Below are 23,390 nucleotides of genomic sequence, written 5' to 3'. Positions count from 1 at the left end.
GGAGTTGTGACAATCAATAATGTCTCTAGACGTTACCAAATATCCCTTGGTGAGGCAAAACCAATTGCGGACCATTAATCTAACCCTTAATTGCTCATTTTCACTGAACTTCTGGATAAGTCCCTTAGTTTCTCTGGTACTCAGTTTTCTTATCCTTAAAAGTGATAGGATTTGATACTAATTTATTCTGTAGTCAACATTGTATTAAAAAGTATTCAGATATCGCTGAATGCCAGGTAATATTTTAGATTCCATCCTGAAATGAAAAAAGGACATTAGTGAAAAACTAGTGAAATCTGAATAAAATCTGTAGTTTAGTTAATAGCATTGCACCCAGGTTAATTCCTTAGCTCTGAGAAAAGTACCCTGGTTCTATAAGGTGTCAACATGAGGGGAGCTGAATGAAGAATAGACGAGAGGGTGACCCATTCTTGAGACATGAATAAAAGCAGAGAGCTCTATTTGTTCCATCACAAATCTAAAAGAAACATTAATAAACTAAAGGCTTTTATTGTCTTTTACTCATTTCACAGGCTCTCTATTCATATGGACGATGAGCTGCGACATATTGCACAAAATTCTCTTCAGGGTTTACTTGTTGACTTCTCAGACTGGAGAGAAGATGTACTATTTGGCTTTACCAACTTCCTACTTCGGGAAGTCAATGACATGCATCACACGCTCCTTGATTCATCCCTGAAGTTACTGCTCCAGCTGCTCACCCAGTGGAAACTGGTCATACAAACTCAAGGAAAAGTCTATGAACAATCCAACAAGATCAGAAATTCAGAGGTGATTTTCATACTCTTCCCACCAATTTATATTTCCTAATATAGTATATGTGTAAATAAGTTGCAGCTTGGAGAACCTTTGGAGTTCTTACTTCCAGCTACCTAGGAAGTTTCTCCCTGGTGGTGGCCCTTAATTTTTCCAACTTGGGTAAATTGTGACCAAGAAACTCAGGGTTGATATACCATCAGGTTAGATTTGTTATCATTCACCAGGCCATTCAGAGAGTGGAAATTGCTTTTTTCAGAGAATTATGATTATAAATCTCTAAGAGCAAATGACTGTAAGCATGGATATAGAGCCGGGTATGGATATGCCTATTGAGCTGGATATGGATATGTATATAAAAGTTAGCTGCCCACCAGTTGTTTTTTAATCCTAGCCTACAACATATTGGTTGCATTGTCCAATATCCATAGAGAAGAAAATGCAGTCTTATGGTTTCTTTATTCCTTCCCACCTCAGTCCTAAATGCTAAAAATGAATGACAACATTTTGAAGAGCAGGTTATGGAGAAGTTGTCAGAGGAGAACAAGGGCAGTGGTGAACTTGACATTGGCAATGAGCAGATGGAGACAGGGCCTGGCGAGGGAAGAGCACAGCTGAGATTCTGAGGAACATGGAGGCTCAGGGGAGTACAACAGCACTGGGGGAACGGCCAGGATCCCCGATCCTAGATCATTCCTGTTTCCCTGTGTTGTACACATGCCAAAGGATGATAGGTAGAAAAACAAGGGTTATGTGAGCTTGTCAAAGGAAAACTGAAACGGATGTGGAATCTGCCCTGTTGTCTGGCTTGCTTTTGCTTTAGAGCTACTTCGTTGTGGCTTGGGAACTTTCAGAACCCACCTCATAATTGTTCACACACCTAGATTAGAATCGAACACAAGAAACTAGTAAGTACGTGTGGTTAGAAAGTAAATGTTTGAAAATTCAATTGAATGGTCTCCACAAGTCTATAGGGAATCTGAGTCAAAACAAATGAGGCCACTTTGACTCAATTTATAGTGTCATCTCAAATGGTATATGGATGGAAGCTGGTTTGTTCTTATTAATATTAATAGCCTTTGGAAGTTCTCTCTTATCAGAGATAACAGATGGTTGATGGTATTCCAAAGTAACAATGGGTCGAAAGAAAAAAAGGGATCTATGATCTGTCATGAATAATAATGAATTTACAGTCTTGTCTGGTTATAAGTCATTGCAATTTAATATTATGAGATCACATGTGCCAAAAGATGCACATATGAGTAGTTTCTTCTTCTTCAATTATTATTTTTCTGAATATAGAATGTGTTCTTATTGCCCGACAGCTGATTGCAAATGGCTCCAGCCACAGAATTCAGTCGGAGCGGGGCCCCCACTGCAGCGTGCTTCACGCTGTGGAAGGCTTTGCTTTGGTTTTACTCTGCAGTTTCCAGGTGGCCACACGCAAACTGTCCGTTTTAATACTCAAGGAAATTCGAGCTTTATTTGTTGCCCTGGGTCAGCCTGAGGTATGGATTCTCCTTCTGAATTTTCTAATTCATTTCTTTCTTTTGAAGTTTAGATTAAAACCTGTGAATAATGCATTACAAGTTTATGTGCCTCCATGTCACACATGATGTCAAAAAATATTCACCATGGGTTTTTGATTATGAAAGAGCACTCTTGATCTCCAAAAGATATGTCATATATTCTGAGAGCAATAGAAAAGACCATTCCTGATTCTCTAAGAGGTTGTCCTTGGTTAAGCAGTGAAGAATTTTAAGATTAAGTCATAGATCATTTTCCTTCATAATGTTCAGCATATGTCAAATTAAGAAGACATTATTACGTTTCTATTAGAGAATGAACTTGAAAAAATAATGAGTTCCATTTTAAATGATCAAGGTATCAAACAGTCTGGCTAACTAAAATTTGTTTAATTTCAGTAATCTTAAAATTACAAGAAAATATGTCCTCTCGAGACAGGAGAAGTAAGCCAATTATTAAGCATGATCGGCCAGCTAATGTCTGCGCTTGGTCAAGGGCTATATGCCCTTGTTCAGATGTTAAGGCTCATCACCTGCCAGCACAAGTGACCAAACCATAAGTTGCATAAGTTGATGAAAGAAGGACCAGCTTGTTATGTCACATACTTCAGAAAAATGCTACTTTCCATTTTCCTGTTTTAAATCCCTGCACTTGGTTTTCCGATCCACAAAATGGTCGTTGTCTTTACCCAGTATTTTCAAATTCATCACAATCCTTTCTGTTCACTTTTCTTCAGATGGCTTGGTGATATATTTTAGGACATCTGTGGTATCTGGTAAATGGATATCCAAGACATGCTGTATTTTGGTAAACCTGCATTAAATCTCTAACTCTGATAGGAATGATAATCATTACCATGGACGTGTCCGGCATCGTGCTGTGTGCTACACATAGTATCTCACTTAACCTTCACAATAACCTAAAAATTAGTAGTATTTTACCCACTGTACAGATACAGAGGCTGAGGTTTAGGGAGATTAAATGCCTTAACCAAAAGTCAACAGGGAGGACATGACACAGCCAGAACTGAAAGTCAGATATATATACCTCCAGAACCCCATGTTCTTTGTAAAGTACAGTTGACCATAATTGTTATATTAGTTTCAAGTATAAAACCCGTGCTCTTAATTTCTATTCCAAGACTATGTTAAGAACACTTCTCATACGTTGCTCTCGTCTACCAGCCACAACTTTGTTTTTGTACAATTTTTTTTTTTTTATTGAGGTGTCATTGACCTACAAGATTATACTAGTTTCAGGCGTACAACATAATGAACCTATATTTGTTTACACTGTGAAATGATCCCCACCATAAGTCCAGTTAACATCCGTCACCATACAGAGTTACAGAATTGTTTTCTTGTGATGAGAACTTTTAAGATCTCTCTTAGCACCTTTCACATATGTAACACGGTATTATCACCGATAGTCACCATGTCGTACATTATATCCCCGTGACTTACTTATTTGGTAGCTAGAAGTTTTTACCTTTTGACTCCCTTCACACATTTCACCCACCCCACAACCACCAATCTGTTCTCTGTATCTATGAGCTTATGTGGTTTTTTTCCCAGCCACAATTGTTTTGTAACCGTTCTCATTCATACATGAATAATGGTATTCCAAGACTTTCCTGTAAGGCTTCTAAAGTAGATAATTTTATAATTCTGAGCTTCTCTATAATAAAGGGTGGCAAACATATACATATCCATATATGGATACACACACATGCAAACACCCACACACACACACACATATATATATAATATGTACACTATTTGTGTAGAAGAATTTTCCATAAGATGCTCTCTCCCATACTCCGCAGTTTGCTTCTTTTGCCAAATAGCTGTACACAACAAAGATACCACAGAGTGTGTGGTCAGTCTCCAGTGCACTTTCTTTGGAACTAAAATTCAATCGCAGTCAACAATTTATCAGTTATTTTAGCAGAGGAGTGACTTAAGCAAGTAGCCTTTTAGTGGTCCGGCAAGGCATATTCTTCTGGGGTTTCCATCCCTAAAATTTCATGACAACATGAACCCTCTGCTGGATGATGTATGGCACCGGTGTTTAGATCCTTGCATACATGTGCAACTTATTGAAGTTCAAGTCCATGTCTTTTCAGTACAACGTGAAGTTGGAGCTCTAACCATCTTCCACTGAAACTTGAAAGATTAAACTCAGAATCACAGGGAATTTTATCTACTACCTTTCACCATCTTGGCACTCACTTTTCTGTGACAAAACCCTTATCACTATCTTGCAAGCTGTTCTGCTTCATGTACCAAACAAACGCAGTGGGGTGGGTGGGAAGGATTCTTTTTCCCATGGAGAGTAATTGCCCACCCTTTTACAGGACGATGACAGGCCTATGATTGATGTCATGGATCAGCTAAGTTCGTCCATTCTTGAAAGTTTCATTCATGTAGCAGTTTCAGATTCGGTAAGTACTGATTCCTAATTGTTCTCAAGTGTAAGCTCCGGACCTATCTGAAAAAGAGAGACAAAGAAAAATGATGTGGAAGAATTCTGGGGTTTCGTGTCAGATAATAAACTGACACAACAGTGCTTGTGAAAACAAGACAAGGTTTTCAGATACTAGCTTAGGAAACGTTCAGATAAAGTTCAAACAAAATTTGAACCTTAGGAGTATAGATATTTTACAAACAGCAATTTCAAGAAGAATTGCTTAAGATTCTTTAACTTTAACTCTTTATTTATCATGCTCATATCATGCTCAACACCATTGTGTAACTTATACGTGATGCTTTAGACAGTTTACAGTGTGCTTTCATATTTACTATCTTTTTTGACCCTCCTAGGTACTGAAACTCAAAAAATATTAAGGGGTGGGGCCATAGTCACACAGAGAAGTGTTAGGGCCCGGACTTGACCCTAGTTGGACTCCGAATCTAGGACACCTTTATCTGTCAGTCAAATACATTCTTCCCTTTTTAAAGAGCATATTGGCAACTTTCAATTTCCTGAACAAATTGAAGGGAAATTGATACTGATATTAATTATCTGATTTTTTAAAAAATCAGTCTAGTGCAGGAAGGGGACCTGGATTAATTTCAGCTCACTAGCTGAAAAGAGGCAGTGCAGATCGGGGACCGTTCACAGCATCCACATTGCTGATGCCCCTTGTATCTTCTTGTCAAATAACTATAAATGAATACAGACATATCTGACAAATAGCTATAAATGAATACAAAGCCTTTTCGTGGTCTCTTTCTGAGACTGAGCACTACCTTTAGTGGCCCTGTTCTTGCTTATGGATGTAGTGCTAACGATCATTCCTCAAACTATTAAGCCAGGCCGGGCAGACTTTCACAGTGATATTGCATAACCCTACTTCTTTTAGAAATTCAGTTTGGGTTAACATGGAATGGAGGAATCGAGTTTAATTGTCTTATAGCCATATTTTCTTTGCCTGCAGATGATATTCATGTGATTATGTTCTGTTTATCAGGATCAAAATCTTGAGCCAGGGGTTACTAGATCAGCAATACAGCACTTAGGAAGATACACAGAAAAGGGAGAAGTGGGATGTGCCCACTTTGTACCAGGTGTTTCTACGTTCCTTATCTCACTTAGTTCACCTAAAGATTAGGTGAGGTTAGCATTATAATTCCCAAGTCATAAATTAATATCTCCCAGACAGAGACTCTGGAATGGTCGGTACTCTTCCCAGGTCACAAGCTTTGGGTGGAGCCTGTGTTGGAATCTCCTCTCTGGTTCTGGAGCTCAGGCTGTGCCCCCCTAGAGCCCATTAACCACTGAGATCACTAGTGACGCACCCGTACCCAGGGGAACCTGTAAACCCAACAGATAATAAGGATCATTTTAACTGCCCGACAGTCATAAAGGTAATTGTCTCTCCTGGTACCACTGCTGAATTATTTGAAACTTGGTCTTCTCTAAACTTTGATATTCTGGACTTAAAAGAGAATGACACATACAAACTTATATGAGGTATAGATCAGAAAAGTTTTAGAATGTAGTATTGTTTTGGCTTGATAACACAGGACAAGAATAAGTAGGTCCCTTACCTCAAAGATCATCTGTGAAATGCCCTTCATAAAAGGGATTGCATTTTGCCATCTCCCTAAGTCAAAGGGAAGGTAGTTTAGTCCAAGTAAAGATAAACAAGATTATGGCTTTTAAAAGCCCAGGATACTAGTTACAGGGATAAAAACACATTGATGAATCTCAGAAGGTAATAATAGCTTTTAAAGAATTTTAAACGGCAAATCCAGGGTCGAGTTTAATTTAACTAAGGCCATATATTTTTCAACAAATATTTAATGAGCAGCTTCGGTGTCCTAATGCACAGTGCTGTGTGACGTTAAAACTGTACGAAATAGGACCCATGTCCCTAAACTCTGCCCTTCAGCTGCTTGCAGCCCAGCATAGGACACAGCAGTGGCTATAAACCGACATCCTATGTGGTAGGTGTGGGAAGGGTGTTTCAGATTCAAAGCCTGGCCCATTGCAGAGGTGGTCAGGAAAAGCAGTATGGACAAAGGGGCTTTTAGGCTGAGCCCCAATGAGGACATGTAATTTACTGTTTAGCATTGATTCATTGCCTACTTCTTGCCCTGCAGGCAACATTACCACTGACCCACAGTGTGGATCTGCAGTGGTTGGTGGAGTGGAACGCAGTCCTGGTCAATAGCCATTACGACGTGAAGAGCCCTTCCCATGTCTGGATATTTGCTCAGTCGGTCAAAGACCCCTGGGTTCTCTGCCTCTTCAGTTTCCTGCGGCAGGAGAACCTGCCCAAACACTGCCCCACAGCCCTCAGCTATGCCTGGCCATACGCCTTCACTCGGCTCCAGTCCGTCATGCCCCTGGTAGACCCCAAGTAAGGGAATTGTATGTCTTCCTCGGTGTTGTTGATCATTTGCCCTCTTACATTCTCCTTTTATCTAACAGATTGGCATATTATAATCCTCTCTAGTTTCTGTGTTTCCTAATACAGACTCCTAAACATGGAGTAAAAACTGGTCAAAAGTTCTTTTTTTTTGTTTTTCTTGTCCAGAGTTCGTTTTTTCTTTTCCTTAATAATCCCCAGTATAGACTGTCAGACCCTTACTGGTGAAAACAGTCTTCAAGTTCTATTCAACTTCCCATCCAGTAGAGACATTCCCTGTCCAGATTGTTCTTAACAGCATAGACAAGCCTTGACAGAGAGTTGTTCAACTCTATTTGAGCCCTTCCTAGGATCTTTATTTAATAAGTGATATTTAAAGTCCAGAACTTACTTTCACTCCTGTTTTCAAATCCATATTTCTAGTAGCCCAATTAATGCCAAGAAAACCAGCACTGCCGGCAGTGGAGACAATTATGTTACCTTGTGGAGAAATTACCTTATTCTTTGTTTTGGAGTTGCAAAACCCAGTATCATGAGCCCGGGACACTTAAGAGCGTCCACTCCAGAAATCATGGCGACCACACCTGATGGTACAGTGAGCTACGATAACAAGGTGACGTGACATGCTTCAGAAGAATTATTCTGTAAGGTTTTTTTTTAGCTTGTTTGTCTAGAGTTCACAGTGCACATTGCACTGTGCCTGCCATCTGGAGTCTGTGGGATCAGATTTTCATCCTACACATTTCTAAATTCCATTGAGCGTTGATGTGCATAATTTATTATTCCTCCCTGACAAGTGGAGAACTGAAGATAAAGAGAAGTTAAGAAACTTGCTTAAACCATAGAGTGACTTATATTTATTAGCGCCCTGAGGTTTGGTTCCTGCCCTACAAACCACGTTTCTCTCACTCTTCGCCAAGTATTTGCCCTTAAACCATGCCTTGATTAAATGATCTTGTTAAGAATGGTTTTGTTGACTTAATTGGTTTTTTTAAAAAAAAAGAAGACTTATGATAAAAATATTCTTTAGAATTTGTGTCCCAGGTGAAAAATGCATTCATTGCGCTGTTTTGAAATTGATGTCTGTCTGTGGTTTTTTTTTTTTCTTTCTTTCTGAAATGATGGCAGTGCTTTGGGATGTGGTTTAGTACTTTGAAACTGTTATAATGGAATCATCATTTGATTAAAGGAAGCATCAGTTACCATGTTACCTCTTTTTCACTTTTAATCAACTTGTTTCAGGCCATAGGCACCCCATCGGTGGGAGTTCTGTTAAAGCAACTGGTGCCTTTGATGAGACTAGAGGGCATTGAGATCACAGAGTCCTTAGTTTTAGGATTTGGAAGAACAAATTCCCTTGTTTTCAGGTACGGTCATCTCAATGAGGTCTTCTAAATTCATTCAAGCTGCTGCTCTCATTAATTTTTAGTTCCTGTTTTTAACTTGAGTTTGAGTTTGTGTTTGCGTGTTGGCATGTGCCTGGGGAGTTTATAGGCTTTGCGCCATTTCCTTTGTGTCCACTTGGCTTGACGTGCATGGAGCAAGCATACTCGTGACTGCCTTCGCTTGTCCCCTGTGGTCCTTGCAGCTTTGATTTGACGTCTCAGATTTTATCTCATGTGCGCAAGCTTCTTTTAGAGAACCATAAGTGAAGATAATTCAGTGTCCATCGCCAGTGAGCCAGACTGTTCAGAGGCTTTGCTGTCAGAACAATGAGGTCTGCTCATCGGCCGTTTATAAATGCAACAGGCTCTCACAGCTTAAGCGTTGACAGAACCCTTTCAGGAGTATTCTGTTACACTGGGCCATCTCTTTAGAAGGTGCTTTAGCTGCCTTAATAGGACCATCATGTCTCACTTTCTGGATTCCTTACTCATTTCACACCTTTAATCAAATAACCATTCCATCTGAGGCAGTGTCAAAGCCTTTTGAAAGAGCCATCATAAAGTCTTAGCTCGGGCTGCCTCCGGAGACTTCAGCAAAGCAATGAGCGCCTATAAGCACAATTAAAATCCTGACTTTTTTTACAGAGATAGAAAGGGAAAGTTCCAAGCATCTGCGAGAAACCCTATTTGAAAAAGAAAAATTAATGAGACATTTTAGAGGCCATTGAAAAAAAAATCCGTTACATTATTCACATATACAGTCAGATTTTATTCTTAAAAAAAATAGCGAGTTCTGATACTTGAGTGACAGCTAACCAGTGTTTTACTCCTTACTACTTAAGTAGTTAAGACAAAGAATCATGTAGAAATACTACAGGAAAATAAGAAAAACAATTCCTGGAATTACCTAACATTCTTTCCCAAAGAGCCTAAGAACCTAACATTCTTTCCCAGGGACATGTGCTCTTGTACATCTTACCCCCTCAATATTCCTCAGGGTGGCTAAGATTATATAATTTATCAGCCATGTGGGTCTGGAAAACATAATGTCTCTGGGCCTCAGTTCCCTCACCTGTAAAATTGTTACAATAAATAAAAATAAAACATATCTAATAAAAAAGAAAAATTATTATAATTTTAGAATCAATCTTACAGAGTGACTGAGAGGATTAAATGTAAAAATGTATGAAAAAAATAAAAAATTAAAAAAATGTATGCAGTAAATATTCAGCAAATGGTTGCTGTTGGAGGAGATCATTAATACTATTTCCATTTCTTTGATGAAGAAATGCTGGCATCTGTGTTAGAGAAATCTGAAATGGAATGCAGGTTTTCTGTCTCTCGGCACAGAATGCCATGAAGTGTACCTTCCTAACTTCGGATTTCCCTGGAGGATGATGTCTAATAGCACAAAACATCCAGCCAGAATATTGCAAGGTGCTCAGGCATAAAATACTTGGCAGCAAGCTAAAGCTCATAATTTTGTTGTCTTGACATAGCAGTTCATAAATTATTTCCCAAAGAAGACAAATAATTAGATTCACGGATAGAAAGCTGAGAACTAGAGATAATGGGAACAAGTGAAAGATAGATAGATAGATAGATGATAGATAGATAGATAGATAGATAGATAGATAGATAGATAGATAGTTAGACAGACAGACAGACAGATGATCAAACTTATTTTTACTTCACTAGAGAAAAGGTTTTGATGAAAACCTCATTATTATAATACTTGCCATAATTTGCATTTATCCTATAGCTCAAATAAGGGGTTTATCTTTGAACCTCCAAAAACACTTGATTTTAAAATCAACTATCAGTTCCCTGAGCACAGATCCCAAAAATAGTGCCATGACAACTGCCCCCGTCTCTTTTGCTCTAGTTAGACTGAAAATGTCTTCTGTGAGGGACTCGATTTTGTTTATCTTCATCCCCACTGCCTGTAGTAAAGTGTTTTGATTTTAAGAGTCACTTACAAAATATTGTTTGTTTTAGCCATTTAGAGAGGGTCTTTTGCCATAGAGGACTCCAGAACAGGAAATCAAAATCAAGTCAACAAATATGTATTGAGCCAAAATTATATATGTAACACTGGGATGAAAACCAGTAATACAAAGCTTAGGCCAATACCTAGTTCTAGTTCACCATGTGACTGAGAAACAGAAAGGCCAGGGGGCATTTTGAGGTCAGAAGCAAAGTGAGAAAAGTACATGACTTAGGATTGAATGGATATATTTGGTGACAAACTTGGTGTCAATAATAATGAATTTCAAATCTTGACATTTTTCCTCCATAGAGAATTGGTAGAAGAACTTCATCCATTAATGAAAGAAGCTCTGGAACGAAGACCAGAAGTAAGATTTTTAATTTAAATACTTCATGCCTCAGTTTATTTGGACAATGGTATAAATTTAGATCATACTTAATGGTTTCCCCTAAAAAAAAAAACAAACACCCAGAATGCTTTTAACAGTGAATCTTAATATTTTAAATTTGTTATTTTTATTATTGTTCAGATTTGAGTATTTAGTATAATACGGTTCCTATTTTAAAAGATTTTGTTCTAAACTCATGAAGGCAAAACAACCTAGATAGTCCTATGTATGTAAAAATATTACGTCCTTTTGCAGGAGGTTTGAGTTGATTGAATTTTGGGTTTTAGCTGGTTTACTTATTCTTTACAAGGAGTTGGGTGGTCAAGAATATTATTTGTTTCATCTGGCGTAGGAAGCATTTTCCTCAACATCTTCCCTGGCGTGAACTCTGAAAAGGACAAACTTACAATGTATCAGGATAAAAAATAAAGAATACTTCCCATATAGTAGATAAGATAGAAGAAGTAGCTGAATTTTAGCAGTGCAACTCGCATGACCAGAACTGGTGGGATTCTTTGTGTCCACTGTCCCTTTCTGTGTTTCAGTGACTCCGTCTTTCAGTAGATGCTGGAAGCATCTAGGAAATGAGGCTGATTAGTTCTCAACATTGCCACCTTGTAAATATTTATTGACCCACTTAGGATCTGTTTTTTAGAGCCTGTAATAGCAAGCATTTTCTCTAAGGATTTGGAAGAAAGAAAAATACCCTCGTCTTTTATGTTTAGGAAATTGAAAATAGCTAGATGATGCTTTTCTTTAATACAGTTTCCCAAAGCAAAGTTATTATTGTTTTGCCCACGTGCATAAATGGTATTACCTCTTTCTACACAGAATAAAAAACGCCGAGAACGGCGGGACTTGTTAAGGCTACAACTACTTCGAATTTTTGAGCTTCTGGCTGATGCAGCTGTCATAAGTGACAGGTAGGGTGAAAATTCGAATGAGTTCATCTCTCCTCAACACTTTTTGTCTCTCTTTCTTCCTATCTTTCTTTCCTTTTTTTTTAAATATGTTACCTTTAACTTTTACTCAGAAAAGTCCAAAAAAGCTTGTTGTTGTTTTTTCATATTTATTTACACTGCCCGTGGGTCAAGAACAAATTTAGTGTGCGAGTTCTGACAGTGAATCTTATTTTCCATGAAGCATTTACTACTCTGACATAAACACTAATCATCTGAAAGCTTAATTTTTTTTTTTTTTTTTTTAAATTCCAGCACAAATGGAGCCTTAGAACGGGATACTTTAGCCCTTGGAGCTTTGTTCTTAGAATATGTGGATCTGACCCGCATGCTCCTAGAAGCTGAAAATGACAAAGAAGTAGAAATTCTTAAAGATATCCGGGCACATTTTAGTGCGATGGTCGCCAACTTGATTCAGTGTGTACCAGGTACAGTGATGCATCACTGTGAAGTCCCTTCGTGCTTGAAAAATCCTTTGTGTTCCTCACTGCTCTGCTTTCCTCTTTCATCCTACGGGCCTGTGTGCAGGTCTGGGACGGGGTCCTTCATTTATTTTGAACTACTTGGGAATACACATGGGAACAGATTGTGGTAATTCAGCACAGAGTTGGAAAGGCAACAAGAGGAGTTAAATTTGGCTTTGTGCTTATCCCATTATTTCTATTCTTTGTTTGGGTTCCCATCTGAAAATGAATCTATGCAATCTCCAGAGGAAGGAAGTAATTCAGGGAGAACATTCACGAAGGCTTCATTTCTTCCTTCTCATTGTGCTCGTCTGTGAACATGTGATCCAGCTCCACAGTATTCCTCCTCTTGACTCTCCAAGCAACCCATTCTATAGAATTCTATACAGCTTAGTAAATTATACATTGAGAGGTTTGGTTTTTTTCCATAGAGCAAATGGGTATGAAACCTTTTCATCTAATAAAAGCGTAGAGAATAAAAATAGCTGGCCAGTGTGGTATAAAAATTACTGTATTTAAAAATGTTGACATAATTACAAAAGGTCACAGTTCAACTCGTTCTACTTTTTCCATTATTTTGATGTTGCAAAACCTTCTTCTTACCAGTCCTCCTCCTCTTGGAAGACCCTAAGTTAAGATTTGAGTGGACTTCTTCAGTTAGAGTGTGTTTGTTTCAAATGGAGGTCTATATATTTCACAATACTTTCAAAGACGGGCGGCAGCAGTCAAAAGAACGTTTGCTCTGTGAGAAGCAACTGAGTGGGAGGTATTGCAGTTTTCCTCGACATTGATTAGAAAGTGGTGTCTGCCGGTCCACTTTTTCTTTCTGCTTCCCACTCTGGACAAGGTGTCACCGACTACAGCATGAGGAGAGGACTCTACACTTAGAGAGAAAATTAGGCTTGCCTTCTTAAATGCTCCTTTCATTACCTAAAGAAAACTCGAGTTAGGAAATAAAATTACTCCTTTTCTCAAAATGTAAGAATCATGTATAATAGTGACGTAAACTGTATTCACTATACTTTTCAGTCTAGGAGACTCTTAACTCTGTGTTTTTCTCTCTAGTTCACCACCGAAGATTTCTCTTTCCCCAGCAAAGCCTGAGGCATCATCTTTTCATCTTATTTAGCCAGTGGGCAGGACCCTTCAGCATTATGTTCACCCCTCTGGATCGCTACAGTGATAGAAATCATCAGATTACAAGATACCAGTATTGTGCATTAAAGGTAGGGCAACTTTGTCTCGGGGAATAACTTTTGTCAGACCGTCTCTCCTTAAATTAACAACCTTTCCTTAAACTGACAGCCATGCCTTAAATAAGGTTAAAGTAACTAATATGACATGATAAAATATACGTGCACATGCAATACACACACACACCCAGAAATATATAAGCTGATTTTTTAAAATTCCAAAACATACGCACGTCAACATAGACAGATAGTTGTGTATAAATATGTACATATTCCAGTTGGGCTCTCAGTTTCAAAATACAAAACTTTTCCCAGCTCTCACTTTTATCTAGTGCATGAGAACCACATGGTTTTGCTTATTTACCTGTAAGTAACTACCTTGTCAGTTAGCTTTACAACCTGCAAGATCTCTATGTTACCTCAAATGCAGAATCCACCAAAAGCCACATTCCCTTTTTAGTCTCCTATTGTAGAAGACTCCCCAAAATAAATTTCCACAAATAGGGCTATTCAAAAATTTCACAAGCATGATTCCTTACAGCCCAATGACCTTTAGAAAACTGTGTATCGGCTCTGTCATATATACTGGAAGTTTGCTGACTCTCCAGTTGACTCTTGCCTCAGTGAAGCTGATTTAAACCATGGCCCTCATAGTCATGGCGACCTACTAATTACAAAGTGAATCAAGATCGCCCCTTCTCTTGCATTCCCTTGCTTGCTCTCCTCCTCCAAGTAACTAAAGTTTATATTCCTAATTTTTTCCTTTGATTAAGAATCATAATTATTTATTTCCATGTTTTCCATGGTTTGTCAATTTAGTACATTAGTCAAATATTTGTCACCAAAGCAAAACTTGAAAAGCTGTATTTACCTTATAAAGCAGAACTTATTCACTTAAAATCACTGAAGGTAAGTTTTAAATACTGTGAAACGGTCATTTCATTGGTATCTTAGTCTTTCATCGTAAAGATTTGTTATCATCATAAAGTTCTATGTCCATGAAGTTAAATATATGGCTTTTAATTCTTATTTAAAAATCCAAAATTGGGAATCTGGTCCTTTTTATTTAATCTAGTAAGGAATACTTTACCATCTTGTGAAAATAACTGCTTTAGAAGACCCTCATCATTTACAAATGTGGTAGTTATGTTTTAGGGAGTCGGTTGTGTGTTATTAGATCATTGCCGGTTTCGTTCCATGTTGGGTGGTTTCATTATCAGGCAATGTCAGCGGTGTTGTGCTGTGGCCCTGTGTTCGACAACGTGGGCCTTTCCCCGGATGGCTACCTGTACAAGTGGCTTGACAACATTCTGGCTTGTCAAGATTTACGAGTAAGTATTAGCCAAAAATACATTGTATTTATTTGTTTGTTTGTTTGTTTATTTTGTGTGTGTGTGTGTGTGTGCGCGCGCACACAACACAGAGACTTATACTTCTGTGGCTGATTTGAAGATCATTCTGTGAACAGTGCTCATGCACTTTAGTAACCTGATCAAGGCTGATCACCCTAGACAGAATGATCTTCAACCTCAGCCACAGAAGTATAGGTCTCTGTGTTGCACACATTACACTATGATGCATCAGGATAAAAAACACAACATACTTACCAAGTTGACCATCAGCTGGGCCTGAAAGCAAGTCTCCATGAAGATCATATGATTGAAATGACACAGACTATTTTCTCTACTCACAGTGACAATAGGCTAGTAATCAATAAGAAGAAGATAATTAAGAAACGCTCTTCCAGATAACTAGTGAGTCAAAGAACAAATAACAATAGAAACTGAAAATTATTTTTTACCTGAAGAATAACAAAATACTACATACTAAACTTGTGGGCTGTAAATAAAGCCTTGCTTAGAATGAAACATATAGCCTTGATTATATATATTAGAAAGAAAAAAGGCTGATCATCAATGACCTAAGCATCCATCTCAAGAAGTTATAAGAAGAATAGCATATCAAACTGAGAAAAAAGTATAATGAAGGGAATAATAGAGATGAAAGGAGAAATTAATGAAAAAGAAAAAAATTAATAGAGATGATAATTTAAGTCAAAAGTTGAGTTTGTTAAGACTAATATAATTAATTCATGGCAAGTCTGATCAAGAAAGAGAAAAGACACGTGTCACCAACATCAGAAATATAAAGGGGACATCCCTACAAATGGTAGATATTAAAAAGAAAAGAGAACATATGAACATATTTGTGCCAATAAACCTGAAAATTTAGGTAAAATGGACAAATTCCTAAAAAAAACACAACCCAAAAAGGAAAGAAAATCTGAATAGTCATATAAGAATAAAGAAATTTTACCTGTAATTAAAAGTATTCCTACAAGGAAAACTTTAGGACCAGATGGCTTTACTGATGAGTTTAACATTTGAGGAACAAATTGCATCAATTTTATACAAAATCCATAAAGAGAAAACAGCTCAAGAAGAAATACATCCCAACATATTTTATGAGACCAGCATAACATTATTACTAACACCTGCCAAGGATTTAACGGGAAAAAAAATTAAAAGGCAATTTTATTCAGGAGCATAGATACAAAAATGCAAATAAAATATAAGGAAATTGAATTTGATGGTATATAAAAATGATTCGTCATGATCAAGTTGGCATTATGCAAGAACTTCAAGATTGATTTAATGTTCAAATAGCCATCAATTCTTAGTATGTTAATTATATTAATAGAGCCTCAAGAAGAAAATACATGATCATCTCAATAGATGCAGAAAAAGCATTTAATGAAATTCTACATTTATTTATGAGAGAAACTCCTAATAAAACTAAGAATAAAAAAGAACTCTTAGTTTGATAAAGGGTGTCTAAAAAAAAACCCTATTATAAACATCATACTTAATGGTGAATATTGAAAGTATTCCCTGAGATTGGAATGACCAAAGACACTTGCTTTCACCGCTTCTATCAACATTATACTGAAGATCCTAGTCAATGCATTGGGAAAGAAAAAATAAGATATCAGGAGTGAAAAAGAAGAAATTAGATTATAAATATAAATGTGAAAGCTAAAAAACTGAAGTTTCTAGAAAATAATACAAGAATACAGGAGGAAATCTTAATCCCTGGGGTCTAAGTAAGGTTTCTTAAACAGGATGCAAAAATTCCTAATTGTAAAAAAAAGACCAGTTAATAACTTCCTCCAAAAGACACCATTAAGAGTGTGAACAGGCTAGCTACAGAGTGAAAGATGTTTGCAAGATAAAACCAGCACTTCTTATCTAGAGTATATTAACGATCCCTTCAGATAAATAAGATAGAGACATTCATAGAAAAATGAGCAAGTGACTTAAACAAGCAATTTAGAAAAGAGGTTATTTCAATGGCCAATAAACATAAGAAACTGTTCTCAAGCTCATGAGTAATCAGAGAGATGCAGACTCACCACAGGAGATACTACCTCAAATCCACCAGAATGGTGAAGATGAAAAAGATGGACAATGTCGACGAGGAAATAGAGCAACAGGAACTCTCATAGAAGGCTACAGAGAGTAGAAATCGGAATAACCACCTTGGAAAACTGATTGGCATTATCTACTAAGGTTGAACATAAGACACCCTACGACCCAGCAATTGTACTCAGATATATATTTCATAAAATATATATCCAGTATGTGCAACATAAGACACGTACAAAATTGTTCAAAGCAGTATTATGAAGTCAAAAGCTGGAAACACCCAACGTTGATCAGTATAGAATGAACACATTGTGAAATAATCATATATCAGAATACAACAGTGACAATGAATGAATGTGGATGACTCTCAAACATGAGTTGTATGAAAGAAAACAGACACAAAATTATAATCTATATAATTCCATTGCAGAGAGTTCAAAACAGCCCAAACTAACCAATGGTGGTGGAAGTCAGGATAGTGGTTCCTTTGGAGGAGAGAGAGACTGGTGATAGGGCAGTGCATAAGGCTGGCTTAAGTGGTGCTGGTAATGTGGTATCTACGTCTGGTGTTCACACTGGTGTGTTCAGTTACAGTAACTCATCATTTACTTGTGAATTATATGCTATGTATCTTACACTCCAAAATAAGGTTTCTAAAGCTCAATAAAAACTTGCTGATTTTCTTTCAAGTCAAACTAACTTCTTAATGAAATGTTATTTTTAAGTCCTTTGTAATAGTATCATTAGCTTTTATCTGCTGCTAATTACTTAAACCTGTGGGGAACTAGGCTGATGATGTTTGGCCATCCAACCAGAATATTGCTCCCATCTTAGTCCACACCCTATTGTTTAAAAAAAAAAAAAAAAAAGCCAGAACCTTTCCTTCTCCACCTGGTAGCAACTGGCAAGAGAAGGAAACAGAAGGAGACAGGAAAATGTTACTCTCTGAAGGGAATATGGCCTCCAGGCACCAGGCTTCTCCTGGACAAATGTGACCATCCAGTATTTGACGGTAGCTTCAGGAACGGTCAATAAAGGATCCATTAATTCTATCTGGTATGATGATCAATTCACATGAGAGTCTATGATTAAGAAGAGTTTATAGGAACTACATTTCTTTTTAAAACATTGCCAGCTAAGTTTAGTAATCAAGCCCCATAAATATATTCTGATTTTTTTCCTCAAAAGACTTACACGCATAAAGGCCATCCTTTGTATACTTAATTTTTAACAAGATACATGTACTGTTCAAAAATATTTTAAATGCAATAAGGAAACATTGCCAACAAAGTCTTTATTACCTTTTCAGAATTAAAATTCAAGAGTAAGTGAACCCTATATATGACACATTTACAGAGTCTGATTTAGTTTATACATACATTTCAATTTTCAGTTGCAACTTTGCATCCTCTTAAAGAAGAATATGTGGAATAAAAATTAAGATGAAGGGACACCTGGATGACTCAGTCAGTAGGGGGCACAACTCTCGATCTTGGGTTTTGTGAGTTCGAGCCCCATGTGGGGTGTGGAGATGACTTAAAAATAAAATCTTAAAAAAAATTAAGATGAATACTCTGTCTCCACTTTCATTTTCCCCAGTTTATGTTGGCTAAGCATGATTTTGTGTCTTTCCCTGGAATAACTTTTCATTAAACATGAATAATTGCTTTCCTCCATGTATTCAGGTTCATCAACTTGGCTGTGAAGTCGTCATCTTGCTATTGGAACTTAATCCCGACCAAATTAATCTTTTTAATTGGGCAATTGACCGATGCTACACAGGTTCCTACCAGCTCGCATCTGGCTGCTTCAAAGCCATAGCAACTGTGTGTGGAAGCAGGTATGAATCCTTGTAAGTGAAAGGTTTTTAAGTGGCAAGTACAATGAAAGTTGCTCTTCATGATATGAATATGTGAGGGCTGACTGTTTTGCAATTATCTGAGCAGAGTAAATTCTAAAGAAATACACAATGGCCAATATTTCCCCAGCAGATAGACCACTCCCTATAAGTCTGCAGCTACAATGATTTTTCTCATTCTCCTGAAGAATGATTTGTCCTTATAGCATCCTTCTTATTAATTGCCCGGAAGTTCACAGGAACGAATACGAGCAGGATTTGAAAATGATAAAGAAGGTACATTAAAGGAATTAAAGGAGTTTCTAGAAATGCTTGTGACAGGTGTGAACTGTAAGCCCTTTAGCCATCCTGAGACCAAACTAAACCCAGGAAGCAACCTAAGAATGTTACATCGCTCTATTAAAAAAAAAAAAAGTAATGGCCACCTGGGTGGCTCAGTCGGTTAAGCATCTGCCTTCGGCTCAGGTCATGATCCCAGGGTCCTGGGACTGAGCCCTGCATTGGACTTCCTGCTCAGTAGAAAGTCTGCTTCTCCCGCTACCCTTCCCCCCCCCCGCTCGTGCTCTCTATTTCTCTGTCTCTTAGACTCAAATAAAATCTTTAAAAAAAAAAAAAAAAGTAAAAGGGGGTGCCTGGGTAGCTCAGTTGGTTAAGCATCTAACTCTTGATCTCAGCTCAGGTCTTGATCTAAGGGTTGTGAGTTCAAGCCCTGCATTGGGCTCCACCACTGGGTATGGGTCCTACTTAAAAAAAAAAAAAAAAATTTTTTTTAAGTTACATCTCTCTTGCCCAAAACTTCAGAAAGGAAGAAAAGAAAATGTGACACCCTGGGTTCCGTAGATTACACTTATAAAACCACACTCTCTAGTTATGTAAATTAGCCCCTCAGTGAAGTCATGCAGCACTGTAATTTATTGAGTGAAATAATTTCACTATTTCACTGAAATAATTTCATAGCCAAAATGAAAGGGTTAATGAAGACCGCAAAGTGCATAAGCTATTCCCAAGAAAGAGCTTATGTATTGGAAACTGAGAGAAGGCAGCTCAAGTTTATTTTTGAAAAGACTCATATAGACTATTGATTTTTCCTTTTTAATTAAATGTTGAATTTTAAATAGCTACCTTGAGCTACCGGATGAAGGGAATAAAGTGAATGAGCTTTAAATTCTGACCTATTACAACGTATTCTGTTCTAAATTAATAAGAACAGAATATTAGAAGACCTCTACTTTCAATAAACCTAAAATGAACATGCTATTTCAAGAGAGAGGTTTTTCTTTAAAATTTTTAGCTTTCATTTTTATTTTTTTTTTATTTTTTTATTTTTTTAAAGATTTTATTTATTTATTTGAGACAGAGAGAATGAGAGAGAGAGAGAGAGCACATGAGAGGGGGGAGGGTCAGAGGGAGAAGCAGGCTCCCTGCCGAGCAGGGAGCCCGATGCGGGACTCGATCCAGGGACTCCAGGATCATGACCTGAGCCGAAGGCAGTCGCTTAACCAACTGAGCCACCCAGGCGCCCTTTAGCTTTCATTTTTAAAGACAGTAGATAACATTTCACATCTAGAGCTTACATTTTCTATAATCTTAATAGTAGAATGTTTATTATACATTTTAATCTCAGTAAAAGTTACAGCAGATGAATATAATCTAAACTGTCCAGTTTGCCATCATTTTATTTCATGATGTTAACATTATGAAATCATAGTTATACCTATAGAATATTACCAAAATAGCAATTTTTTTGCAAAAATCTTTCTCCAGAGTGTGTTTTTATTTTCAGATATTTTGATATTTTAAAAATAAATTTGTTCACATGACCCTTTGATTTTGAAAATATAGAATATGACTTGGACCCTAGATCCCTTTGACAAAAATTAAAACAAAGAAGTTTCCTCTCTTTGCTGCCTTTCTCCCAGTGAACTCGATGTGAACTGTCCTAGTCAAATTTATTTCATTGCATGGCCATCTCATAAAATATTGTACTACATTCCTCTGGGTGAATCTAGGTATTTTCCCTTAGAGGGAATGTCTATGAATTTATGTCTATGAATTTAGCAATATAATCTGAATTTCAGTAATATCTCCAGTCACAAAAATATTAAATCATAAAACTCCCCATATTTAGATTTTTTTAAGATATTATTCCAAACCATTCTGCTTTCTTAGACAAATATTGCAGATCAACTTAGGTTCACGACCCTCATGTATCCGGCAGGAAGGTTCAAGGGCCAGGCATCGACATGGCCGCAACCTGTCCGCCAAGAGACTAGCCAACCCTTCTGTCATTTGTCACCACAGGGCATGTTCAGAATTTAAAATTTCAGCTGTGGCTTAAATTTGCTCTCTCTCCTCATAAATTCTCAGTCTGCATAGTCTGGATAAGCCTCGGGATTTGTTTGAACAATCTTTGTACTTACATTTTCAGTACTTTTTTTGAAAGCAATTCCGGTGTTTTAGCTTTTGCTTTGTTTTCCACAAGTTTGCTCCTAAAAACACCTAACCACCTTCTGTTATGAAATAATATGTTCCTGAAAACTCATGCCTAAACTGGGTCATATTTTAACTTTCTCAAACAAATTATCTGTACAGTAACTCCTACAAGTCATATTCTAAAGTGAAGAATCTTTCTTGTAAAGAATTATCCCCTCCTTTTCAAATAGAAATGAACATATGCTGGATTTTTTTTTTTGTAGGAATATGGCAGTTTATAACCAGACTCATTTATTAAGGAACCATTTACAATTACTATAAAATACATAAAAAATTGAACATTTAAAAAAATGCTCCTGAATAAAACTTTCTACTTTTGGTTTTAAAAGAGGGAATTAGCCATTTTTGCATAGTTTAATATATCAATCCCTTTATTCATCAGCTGTGATAATGAAAAAAAAATAGTTCTCTATGTTCTTTTTTGTTTCTTTTATTTCTATAGAGGACTCTGTGTGTGTGTGTGCGTGCGTGTGTGTGTGTGTGTGTGTGTTGTGAACTTGGTGGAATCTAATCAAAACTGAATGTAACTATAACTCTGATATATCCAGTGATATTGAGAGATTTGGAAGTCAGTGTGGATCTCAAATAGGACCAGGAGAAGTGAGGATAAAAGTAGAAAGTGATGGTAGAATTGGTAATATTAATTTTGAAGAATTTTTTATAAAATATATCTTATATTTGATTAAAAGCTATTAAGTGCAGCTCAGTACTATAATTAAACACAAAAGGAAATAGCTCACCTGTCAGGCAGCATTAATTCAAATACCGTTTGATTTCTGTGTGTCTTCTTATTAACTTCCCCTCAACTCCAAATTATATCAGTACAGAACAGGTAAAGAAATTGAGAAAGAGATTAAATGGATATCCAACATTCTAAATCAAGGTAAATAGTATGCTTTATATTAAAAGTGTAGGCCATTTCCAGTTAGTGGCTTAACTCAACAAAATTCTCTTCACATTTAATTAAATACTTGAGAGTTCTATTGTTTTTACTCTTACCCTCCAACATACTACTACAATGTATTTAGTAAGTGTTTAAGAATTACATATAAGGTCAAAGTTTTAATTTATATTTTGTTGGGTTTATTTTGGGAGGTGGTTTTTGTTGCCATTGCTGTTTGTATCTTTTGCCTTAAGCTAACTTCTTATAATCTTTCCCAATTTAAATCAGCCCCAGCAAACTTGAATTATTACAAGTAGATGTCCCACATGTCTTAAGGAAATATCATCTATATATTACCAAGGAAGACAAGGGAAGCTTATGATTCATGAATCCTAATCACACTCCCTAGTTGGTGATGCATAACCTCATTTGGTTTTGCCAGTCAGCTGGAGATTTCAAGAGAGCGCAGAGTTTAGGAATCTGGGCTCAGGAAATGTGCTGTCTTGAGCTTGAATTTAGCTCTGCCTCTAATCAAGCTGTGTGCTCCTGAGCAAGTTACTATAAACACTTACTGATTTGTAAAATGGGAACACTAGTATGATTAGGTTAAACCAATTAACCTAATGATTAAATTAAACCAATCTTTCCTTTTAATATGGTACATGGTAGCCTCAGAAATTGCAACCATGTACAGAAATGCATGCAGGATATTTACTACTGTATTTTAAAACAGTGAAAAACAACCTCAAGTCTGTTAATAGGGGAATGAGTAAATATGGCATTTCTAATCAAGTCCTTAAAAATAGATCTATAATATCTGAACATGAGAATATCTGTAAAATATGAATCCAATTTCTTGACCTAAGGCCTAGCACATAGTAGGCACTCTGTAAACACTTACTATTCAATAGCTATTGGAAGTAGAAAGCTATGGTGTAATCCCCTCTATCAACGAATGAAATCTGTTTCTCTCCAGAATACCTCAAAGTTACCCTGAGCTCTGTCATTCCATTTTATATAAGCCAGAGCTAGTGGGTTTCCCAAATTCTTCAAAACCTCCTCTCTTCTAGACTAAAAAAAAAAAAAAAAGTTTTATTTTTTGTTTGCTTTCTGAATTACATCTGCCTGTTGTATTTATTTTATGATTTGATTTTTATTCCAAATGATCACAG

General features: G+C 36.9%; 1 protein-coding gene across 11 annotated transcripts in view; it reads left to right on the top strand.

The window, feature by feature from the left end:
* Positions 1-23,390, top strand: part of FRY (FRY microtubule binding protein) — a 426,749-nt gene that overhangs the window by 307,573 nt on the left and 95,786 nt on the right. For all 11 annotated transcript variants that reach the window (XM_032403234.1, XM_032403231.1, XM_032403233.1 and 8 more), the window contains 12 exons: positions 534-792; positions 2,103-2,285; positions 4,661-4,747; positions 6,912-7,171; positions 7,604-7,793; positions 8,423-8,547; positions 10,865-10,922; positions 11,775-11,866; positions 12,158-12,330; positions 13,432-13,592; positions 14,780-14,890; positions 18,670-18,824. In XM_032403234.1, coding sequence (XP_032259125.1) covers positions 534-792; positions 2,103-2,285; positions 4,661-4,747; positions 6,912-7,171; positions 7,604-7,793; positions 8,423-8,547; positions 10,865-10,922; positions 11,775-11,866; positions 12,158-12,330; positions 13,432-13,592; positions 14,780-14,890; positions 18,670-18,824 — 1,854 coding nt within the window. The remainder of the gene's footprint in view (positions 1-533; positions 793-2,102; positions 2,286-4,660; positions 4,748-6,911; positions 7,172-7,603; positions 7,794-8,422; positions 8,548-10,864; positions 10,923-11,774; positions 11,867-12,157; positions 12,331-13,431; positions 13,593-14,779; positions 14,891-18,669; positions 18,825-23,390) is intronic.

Source organism: Phoca vitulina, unplaced genomic scaffold (assembly GCF_004348235.1).
Source record: "Phoca vitulina isolate PV1807 unplaced genomic scaffold, GSC_HSeal_1.0 scaffold5, whole genome shotgun sequence".
NCBI lineage: Eukaryota > Metazoa > Chordata > Mammalia > Carnivora > Phocidae > Phoca > Phoca vitulina.
Note: the sequence above shows the minus strand (reverse complement) of the source record. Positions and strands in the feature narration are given on the sequence as shown.